This window comes from Doryrhamphus excisus, chromosome 7 (assembly GCF_030265055.1).
Source record: "Doryrhamphus excisus isolate RoL2022-K1 chromosome 7, RoL_Dexc_1.0, whole genome shotgun sequence".
Taxonomy (NCBI): Eukaryota; Metazoa; Chordata; class Actinopteri; order Syngnathiformes; family Syngnathidae; genus Doryrhamphus; species Doryrhamphus excisus.
The window spans coordinates 22501426-22511982 of NC_080472.1; the positions used below are offsets into that span (position 1 = coordinate 22501426).

At 45.4% G+C, this 10557-nt stretch overlaps 1 protein-coding gene across 1 annotated transcript; it reads left to right on the forward strand.

Annotated features, from left to right (window-relative positions):
* The first annotated feature begins 13 nt into the window (after positions 1-13).
* On the forward strand, positions 14-9445 carry gucy2g (guanylate cyclase 2g). Its single transcript, XM_058078004.1, has 22 exons — positions 14-352; positions 419-767; positions 854-978; positions 3629-3811; positions 3880-4024; positions 4093-4228; positions 4308-4411; positions 4488-4654; positions 4735-4875; positions 5057-5140; positions 5226-5330; positions 5411-5482; positions 5554-5722; positions 5806-5961; positions 6035-6209; positions 6895-7035; positions 7097-7289; positions 7353-7527; positions 7620-7718; positions 8962-9053; positions 9147-9295; positions 9340-9445. The coding sequence occupies exons 1-22, from the start codon at positions 14-16 to the stop codon at positions 9443-9445; spliced, it is 3405 nt and encodes a 1134-aa protein (XP_057933987.1).
* The last annotated feature ends 1112 nt before the right edge of the window (positions 9446-10557 follow it).

A 10557-nucleotide genomic window follows, 5' to 3' on the forward strand; every position in this document is an offset into this window, starting at 1 on the left:
GAGCCCGAAGACGATGAGGACGGCCGCAGCTTCCTGCAGCGTCGCCAAGGTGCTGCTGCTCCACCTGACGCTCGCCGTGACCCCCAGCGAGGGCGCCCCGAAGCTTCTGATTGGCTTCCAGACTCCATGGAACATGTCCTACCCCTTCAGCGCCCTACGGCTGGGCTCCGCCATCCAGATCGCCGTGGACAAGATCAACGCCAACCCGTCCCTGCTGGGCAACTACAGCCTGGACTTCGTGTACGCAGACACGCGGTGCAGTCCCAAAGTCTCCCTGGAGGGGTTCATCCATCAGGTCTGGAGGCAGAACGTCTCCGCCGTGTTTGGGCCGGCGTGTCCCGAAGAAGCCGAGGTAGGCGGCCTTCAACGCAGCCGTCAGATGATCTCCGAATGTGACGTCTGATTGGTTGCTTCCAAGGTGGCGGGCCTCATCGCGTCGGCGTGGAGCATCCCCATGTTCGGCTTCGTGGGACAGTCGTCCAAAATGGACAACACCGACGTCTACGACTCCTACATCAACATCGTGCCTCCACTCAAGAGGAGCTCCGAGGTGCTGGTGAAGACCTTGGAGTACTTCGGCTGGACCCACGTGGCCATGATCGGCGGCGGGCTGGACTCCAACACGTGGGACAAAGTGGACGCGCTGTGGAAGACCGTGGAGACGCCGCTGAGGTCCAGGTTCAAGCTGACGGCCGCCGTCAAGTTCGACACCAGCGATCGGCAGCTGGTGTACCGCAACGTCAAGTACATCGCCACCGTTGCCAGAGGTGGGTGGCGTCTTTCGGTGGGGAACGCCACTCGTCTTTTTGACGCCGCCGTGTGTGTGTGTGTGTGTGTGTGTGTGTGTGTGTAGTGATTGTCGTCGTGACCAACAAAGACGACTCCATGACTCTGCTGCTGGAGGCGGAGCGCCAGGGCCTGATGGCGGGCGACTACGTCTTCTTCCTGGTGCAACATTTTGAGGTCAGTGGCGGCCTGGTGAGTAAAACCAACAACACACGTTTTTTTGGACTCGAGTCCAATGTGGCAAAAACTGGTCCATAAACACAAGAACGCTTCTGAGGTCCAACACACACGTTCACCACCATTGGTGACGTAAGAACCCCCCAGGACCAAATGGGAGCGCCAAGTGAAATGATGTTTGTTCATTTGAACCAATGCACACAAGCAAAAATTAGTACATGTTGTTATATTTGTAAATCTATTTCTCCATTTTTGTGTTAAAAATATAATAATATTTCGCTGAAACTTAACTATGTTCCACCGCTGATTAGAACATTTTTTATGATGAAAGATGAGAATCTGATCTTTCTTTGGTATATACCAGGTCTACCTGCACATACGTAGCCCAAGAACACAATATAATACTAATATATTATATATATATTATATATATAATAATAATATACAGTATGCCGAGAAAATCAGCAAAAATGGATGGGATTGAATTCATTCATTTTCATTTTTTTTTTCCTTTTTTTCTTCTTTTTTTTCTTGTTTTCTTTTCTCTTTTTCGTCTTTTATATTTTCTCTTCCTTCCTTATTTTTTCCTCCTTTTTTCTTTTCTTTTGCTTTTGTTTTTTCTCTTCTTTTTTCTTCTCTTTTTTCCTCTTTTCTACTTTCTCTTCTTTCCTTATTTTTTTCTCCTTTTTCCCTTTCTTTATTCTTTTTTTCTTTCCTTTTTTCTTCTCTTTTTTCCTGTTTTCTTTTCTCTTTTTCCTCTTTTATATTTTCTCTTCTTTCCTTATTTTTTTCTCCTTTTTCTTTTCTTTTGCTTTTGTTTTTTTCTCTTCTTTTTTCTTGTTTTCTTTTCTCTTTTTCCTCTTTTCTACTTTCTCTTCTTTCCTTATTTTTTTCTCCTTTTTTCCCTTTCTTTTTTCTTTTTTTCTTTCCTTTTTTCTTCTCTTTTTTCTTGTTTTCTTTTCTCTTTTTCGTCTTTTGTTTTCTCTTCTTTCCTTATTTTTTCTCCTTTTTCTTTTTTCTTTTCTTTTGCTTTTGTTTTTTTCTCTTCTTTTTTCTTCTCTTTTTTCTTGTTTTCTTTTCTCTTTTTCCTCTATTCTACTTTCTCTTCTTTCCTTATTTTTTTCCCTTTCTTTTTTCTTTTTTCTTTCTTTTGCTTTTTTCTCTTTTTTTTCTTCTTTTCTTGTTTTCTTTTCTCTTTTTCCTCTTTTCTATTTTCTCTTCTTTGCTTGTTTTTTTTCTCTTTTTTGTTCTTTTTTCCCTTTCTTTTTTCTTTTTTTGTGTTTCTTTTTCTTTCATATTTTTTTCTTTTTTATCCTTTTTTTCTTTTCCTTTTTTCCTTCTCTTTTTCTCTTTTCTTCTTTGGCGAGCCAGCCAATCACAGGGCACATATAGACAAACAACCATTCACACTCACATTCATACCTATGGACAATTTGGAGTGGCTAATTAACCTAGCAGGTAGAACATGCAAACTCCACACAAAGATGGCGGAGGGTGGGATTGAACTCGGGTCTCCTAGCTGCGAGGTCTGCATGCTAACCACTGTACCCCATAAGTTGTCCTGGGGTCCTTCTACCGGTCGGCGTGCCCTGAACGGGAGGCATGAAGACCAGATTCCCAAGCCATTTCATGTGGCTCCTTCAATACAAAGGATCTGCTCCGAGTTTCTCCTGGATGATCGAGCTTCTGACGTCATCTTCGTCTTCCTCACGGACAATTTTCATGTATTTTTGGGAGCTCAAATTGCCGGGCAATTTCAATGCTTATCGGCAGTGTTCAGTCTTCTCTTCCATGAAGCATTCGCTTTCTTTCACTCTCGCTATTATGGCATCAATTAGCATGTCGGCTAAGTCGAGGTACTCACAGTCCATTAGAATAAATACCAAATCTTTCAGAAACACGCAAAAAGTTTCACTTAGGCCTCGCTGACTTTGCTTTTCCAATATATAACCAATCTTCGGGCGAGCCAGCCAATCACAGGGCACATATAGACAAAAAAAACAATCTTCGGGCGAGCCAGCCAATCACAGGGCACATATAGACAAACAACCATTCTTCAGGCGAGCCAGCCAATCACAGGGCACATATAGACAAACAACCATTCTTCAGGCGAGCCAGCCAATCCCAGGGCACATATAGACAAACAAGCAATCTTCGGGCGAGCCAGCCAATCACAGGGCACATATAGACAAACAACCATTCTTCGGGCGAGCCAGCCAATCCCAGGGCACATATAGACAAACAACCATTCTTCGGGCGAGCCAGCCAATCACAGGGCACATATAGACAAACAACCATTCTCGGGCGAGCCAGCCAATCCCAGGGCACATATAGACAAACAAGCAATCTTCGGGCGAGCCAGCCAATCCCAGGGCACATACAGACAAAAAAAACAATCTTCGGGCGAGCCAGCCAATCACAGGGCACGTATAGACAAACAACCATTCACACTCACATTCATACCTATGGACAATTTGGAGTGGCTAATTAACCTAGCATGTTTTTGGAATGTGGGAGGAAACCGGAGTACCCGGAGAAAACCCACGCATGCACGGGGAGAACATGCAAACTCCACACAGAGATGGCCGAGGGTGGAATTGAACCCCGGTCTCCTAGCTGTGAGGTCCGCGTGCTAACTGTGCTAATTTGCTTGTTCATTGAGCAGGACAACATGTGGAAATATTCCCTGGACAGCCACACCCACCAAGCGGCCATTCGAGCCTTCGAGATGACCTTCATCATTGGCCAGAAGTCGTACGAAGGTTACGAGTACTACGACTTCTTTGAGCAGGTTTTCCAGAGACTGAAAGGACCTCCGTTCCAGAGCAACCTGACGTCGGAGAGAGAGGTACTGTCACTTTGGAACATTCAAGGAACGAGACGGGAACACCGTGCTTCCCGATTGGGTCGTTTCAGGTTAGCACCTACTCGGCTTACCTGCACGACGCCGTGCTTCTTTACGCCATGGCCTTGAAGGAGGTCTTGAAGGACGGCAAAGATCCTCGTGACGGTCGTCAGATTCTGCAGAGACTAAAAAACAAGAACAGCATCCGATTCTACGGTGGGCGCTAGCTCCTTCAACCGGAAACGTTCGTGTCCATCCAGTGAGATTCCGATGTTCTTTTGCAGGAGCTTCTGGTCTGATCCACTTTGACGAAGACGGGGAACGAAATCTGGACTATTCAATTTACGACTTGCAGTCCACAAGAGGCACCGTAGCGTTTGTGCCCGTCCTCCATTTTGACAGCACAAGCAAAAGCATCCAGTAAGTCTCCATCTCCACGGTCAAGTTCAGGGAGAAGCATTCCTTCACAGATGTTCAACCAAGATTGACCTGATTTCAGACCGACGGCCATGTACGGTTCTGTGACTTGGCCCAAAGGAAGACCTCCATCTGATAATCCAGAATGCGGTTTCAACAACGAGCTCTGTGAATGGCTGAGCAACGGTACAGTCCACAACATACAGTCCAGAAGATCCAATCCACGTCTTCATTCCAATTCCAATGAGCATCCTCTTCGCAGACATCGTTCTGATGTCTCTCCTCGTCACCTTCCCTGTCATCGGCGTGCTCTTCGTGTTGGGCATCGGCATCCTGGTCCTGCAGAAGCTTCGGCTCCAGCTGAGGCTGGAGGACTCGCGCTGGTGGCTCATCAACTACAGCGACATCACCATCATCAGAGAGGTGTCGGTATGAAACCCGGCCTGTTGGCCAACCGTGCATTGGCCCTGCTGATGTTCATCTGGTTGGCGTGTCCTCCATCCATGCAGGGTCTGCAGGGATTGTCCCTCAGCACCACGAGGAGCCAGAGCGGGAGTGGAGGCTCGTACTCCACCTTGTCCAACAACAGCTACGGCCTGAGGGACAAGATGGGCAAAGAGCACATCTACTCCACCATCGGTCTCTACCAGGTACCACTCTGTTTGAACACGTATCTCCATTTTGGGCGATTTTACGGTTCCAACTTCCTGGGAAAACTCTGGGATAGACTCTGTTCTGCTCCATAAAAGTCCCCAAACAAATCTTGTAGAATGTCCAAAACCTTGCAATGACTACAGTTACTGTAACTGGAGAACATCTGACCACCCACAGGGAAACCAGGTGGCCATCAAGTACATGATGAACCACGTTTGTGACAACCTTCAAAGCCCCTCGGTCCTGGCAGAGTTCAACATGGTGAACATCTTTCTCTTCAAAAAACATCCCCGGTTTTCCATTTGTCTTCACGTGTTGCTAACCACGTCCAACTCCGCCAAGTCAGATGAAAGAGATGAAGCACGAGAACCTGGTGCAGTTCTTCGGCGCATGCGTGGAGCCTCCAAACGTGTGTCTGGTCACGCAGTACTGCAGGAAAGGAAGCCTGAAGGTCAGTCGTGTTGGGACGCTAACGGGGGACGCTAACGCTAACTGATCATCGAAACGGTTCAACAAAGGTTTCTTTGTCAGGATGTTTTGAAGGCCTCAGATGTTGAGCTGGATGGGATGTTCAAGCTCTCCTTTGCTTATGACATCGTCAACGTAGGTCGATTTACTTTAAAATAATATTAACAGAAGGCTAGGACCTAAAACCGTTCCGGTTCTTCCTCCAGGGCATGGACTTCATTCACAAGAGCAGCCTCAAGTTTCATGGCAACCTGAAGACCAGCACCTGCATGGTGGACAGTCGGTTGCAGATTAAGCTTTCCGGATTCGGACTGTGGGAGTTTAAATATGGCAACAAGGGCAAGCTGGTCCGGCCGGAAAGTCCCAAATATGAAGGTCAGAGTTGGGAGTCGGTGGAGACCAGTTTTGGTTTTATGAAGAACAGGATGCTCGTTTCTTCATTTGAGGACTTGTTTCAGAGTTATACTGGAAGGCGCCTGAGCTTTTGAGACAAGGCCACGCCCCGGTCAAGGGGACGCCAAAAGGGGACGTGTACAGCTTTGCCATCATTCTGTGGGAGCTCATGTACAACGCCAGCAACGGACCGTACCACGACGTCCACCTGCAGCCTAAAGGTCGCTGATGAAACATCTCAGTCTCAAAAACATCTTTGAGGGGCCTCAACCATTGTCGTTACTGTCCCCTCAGAGATCATCACCAGGCTGCGGGGGCCCTTCCACGGGGAATCCCTCAGACCCGCACTGTCCGAGCTGTGTGATGACAACATCAATTCCCTGCTGAGGGTCTGCTGGAATGAAAACCCGGACCACCGACCGCCGTTTCGATCCATACTGAGGCAACTGAAGGACTCCAGTCCAGACAGGTCCGCCATTGTTTCTACTCCATATGTTGAACAACATGATAGCGATGCTAACAGTTCAAGGCTGCCATGTTTCCAGGCTAGCATGGGGAGGGGGGGGGTCTGTGTCCATGGTCATGGTCCCCCCAGGTTCGGATCTTGGTCTTACAGGGGAGTACCAGGAGGTTGGAGTCTGAGAAGCGAAAGGGGACGCGGGGGTTTGTGTGGATGGAGGAGGTGTTTCTCCAGGTGGAGAAGTTCAAGTATCAAGTGTTTTGTTCACTGGAGGAGGAAGGCTGGAGCACAAGATCGACCTCCAGACCTCCAGAACATACTCTGGATCTATGTTCCTACACTCAAGCTTTGCGTAGCCACCAAAAGCCTGGATAGGATGAAGATTCCGGTCATCCGGGAAGTGTTGGGGGTTGGGAGTTGGGCTGGCTGGAGGCTTGAGCATCTAATCTGGATGTCTCCTGGTCACCTCCTGGATCAAGAAGTCTAGGAATTACAAATAATCATCTAGTATATCAATCCGTCCATTTTCTTCTGGTCATCCGGGTCTGGGTCACTGGAGAAGCAGTCTCAGTAGGAAGTCCAGACTTCACAGTTCTTGACCATCTCTTCCAGTTCTACCAGGACTACCAGGAGTCATTCCCATTTTTGGTGAGCAGGGTAACTTCTCAGCAAAGTGTTCTTCTGTGTCCTGCAGCCATGCAAACATCCTGGACAACATGGTGGACAAGCTGGAGAAATATGCCAACCACCTGGAGGAGGTGGTGGAGGACAGGACCAATCAGCTGGTAGCCGAGAAGGCCCGAGCAGACAAGCTTCTCTCCAGCATGTTGCCAAGGTAACGGAGCACCCAAACCAATCTCCACTAGTCCTGGGACGGTGATGTCGCTGCCTTGCAGGAACATCGCCGACGAGCTGATGGCCGGTAAGTCGGTGGAGCCTCGCAGCTACGACTTGGTGAGCATCTTCTTCTCCGACATCGTGGGCTTCACCTCCATGTGCTCGGTCAGCTCGGCCATGGAGGTGGTCATGTTCCTCAACGACCTCTACAGCCTCTTTGACGACATCATCAGGATGTACGACGTCTACAAAGTACGTTGCGACAAAGTCGGTTGAAGGCTCTCATGGACGGTAGATGATCGGCGTCTCTTCTAGGTGGAGACCATCGGCGACGCCTACATGGTGGCCAGCGGTCTGCCCATCACCAACGGCCTGCAGCACGCCGTGGAGGTCTCCACCATGGCTCTGCACTTCCTCGGTGCCATCAAGCGCTTCCGAATCCGTCACATGCCGTCCGAGAGTCTGGCCATCCGGATCGGGATTCACTCAGGTGACAACCAGAGACGGACGAACAAACCGGGCAGGAAGCGGCAAACCTTAAGACCTTCTGAGTGAAGATGACTCGGTGTGACTCTGTCGTAGGTCCGGTGGTTGCTGGAGTGGTTGGTAGCACCATGCCTCGCTACTGCTTGTTTGGCGACACGGTCAACACGGCCTCTCGCATGGAGAGCAACAGCTTACGTGAGCCGCCAAAAAACCGATACTCGGCTTTAAGCACACTTCATTTGGTGCCCAATCTCAGGATCCAAGACAAAAATTATTTTTTGGTATTCTTTTGTTCCGTATGACACAAAAAACTGAATTCAATAATGGTGTTTCGGTCATGAACGAACGGGTCAAAAGAACTACGTAGGTCACTGCCCCTGATATACCCGTTCAGTCCTGTCTTACCCTATCGTCGCGCCTCGCTCTGTGGGCGGGTGGGGTTAGCTGACCAAAAGACCGAGAAATTGACTGGCACTGTTGGTGACCTCGTTCATTCCGTTCACAAGAAAAAATAGTTTTTTTTGACCCGTTCGTTCATGACTGACACACCACTAGTCATCACCTGTTGATGCGATGTTGAGTCGGAACGAACTGGATCATAAGTGAACGAACTGACTCGACACGGCTGACCGAGTCTACGGACAGGGAGAGATCAATTGACAGGAATTACCGAAATGACCGAACTGACCAAAATGACCAAAATGACCAAAATGACCAAAATGACCAAAATGACCAAAATGAACGAAACGAACGAAACGAACAAAACGAACAAAATGACTGAAATGACTGAAATGACCAAAATGAACGAAATGACCAAAATGACCAAAATGAACAAAATGAACGAAAGGAACAAAATGACTGAAATGAACAAAATGACCGAAATGAACGAAACAAACAAAATGACCAAAATGACCGAAATGACCAAAATGACCAAAATGACCGAAATGACCGAAATGACCAAAATGAACAAAATGAACAAAATGAACAAAATGACCAAAATGAACGAAACAAACAAAATGAACAAAATGACAGAAATGACCAAAAAGACCAAAATGAACAAAACGAACAAAACGAACAAAACAAACGAAATGAACGAAATGAACAAAATGAACGAAATGAACAAAATGACCGAAATGAACAAAATTAACGAAATGACTGAAATCACCGAAATGACCAAAATTAACGAAACAAACGAAATGAACAAACTGACCGAAATGACCAAAATGAACAAAAAAAAATGAAATGACCAAAATGAACAGAATGAACGAAAAGAACAAAATGACTGAAATGACCGAAATGACCAAAATGACCAAAATGAACAAAATGAACAAAACGAACGAAATGACCAAAATGACCAAAACGAACAAAACTATTATTACTTATTACTATGATTATTATTATGTATATTTACATTTATACGTGTTTTTAACAACGTCAGCCTTGAAGATTCACGTATCTCAATCCACCGCTGACATTCTGGACCAGGTGGGCTCCTTCCAGCTGGAGCAAAGAGGAGAAATCGAAATGAAGGTGATGACAGTACATGACCCAGGCGGTACTACTACGCATGTTCCTGCTAAATATGTGTGTGTGTGTGTGTGTGTGTGTGTGTGTGCTCGGCAGGGCAAAGGCTCCCACAAGACTTACTGGCTGCTCAGCAAGGAAGGCTTCAACCCCCCACTGGTGGCTCACGGCCCTGCACAAGCAGAAGGAGGCCTCCAGCCGGCAGCAGAGGTACGCTCGGGACCCGTGAGCGACGCGGCCTGGATTGCGTGGATGTTGTCCGTGGTGTGTTCGTGACATCTGTGCTCTGTAGAAAACAGGAGGACCGTGCAGAGCTGCAGACAAAAGGACCAAGTGACGACTCCACCGTGCCGTCGGTGCACATTAAACACCGAAGAGGAGGAAAGTCACTAAGATAGTACAACCTACCCAGGAGGCATCTGACACACAATTGTATCCAAATTCTGTCCCCAAAATACATTTGATTTGTGGAAATGAAATTCCCACTTCGTTACTATACATCGGTACATGTTCTACCTTAAAGGGGAACTGCACTTTTGGGGAAATGTACCCATCATTATGTGAAACATAATGACACATATGCATTCTAGCGTGAGAAAAATGACTTAATATAAGCTAGCTAACAAGGGACGTAATAGTAATATTTTGATGCTAAAGCCTTCACAAAAAACTTTAAAAAAAACACCAACAGTCTTCTATTTACATAACTGACTTGTATACGTATTAACCAAGCTAGTGATCTTACTATTGTAGCTGCTAATATGATATTATATTTATTTTGAATATTAATATTATAATACAATATAATAATTATAATATAATATTTATATATATTAATATATATATACAATATATATTAATATATGTAAATCCAAGGAAATACAGCTGGAATAGGTGCAGATTCTGGAAGATCTAGAAAGCTTTCCGTGCGGGTTATTGCGTGTAGCTGCTGAGTTAATTCTTGTAAAATTGAAAATTTTCCATAATTATATAATTTTTTTGGTCTTATTTATGTTACTTTATTGTCATAAAATTACAGCTATTTAATTGTTTCAAAAAAAAATTTAATCTTTTCATAAAAAAATTTTTCTTGTAATTCTGACTTAATATTAGACACAAATATTTTGATTTTATTTTATTAATATTACAGCTACATTACTTGTAAAGTCAATTTTCAAAAACATATTTTTTTTGTTTTGTTTATTTTTCATCATTTTACGACTTAATATTTCAACGTTATGATACTGAAATGTTATTTTTTCGCAAAATATTCTTACGTTATTTCTGTCAAATTTTTCTCATTAGATTGCAACTTTTTTCTCTTAATATTTTGACTTCTTTTTTTATATTGTGTCAAACGTGGACATTTTTCTGGGGGTCTCAATTAGTCTTGTTGAATAATTGGGGATAATAAGGGATGTGCGGCATATTTTGACATTTTTATAACCACACGGCGAAGGCGCCACATCAGGAAATAAAATAAACGCCACACGAGCCAGTTTGCTGGGTT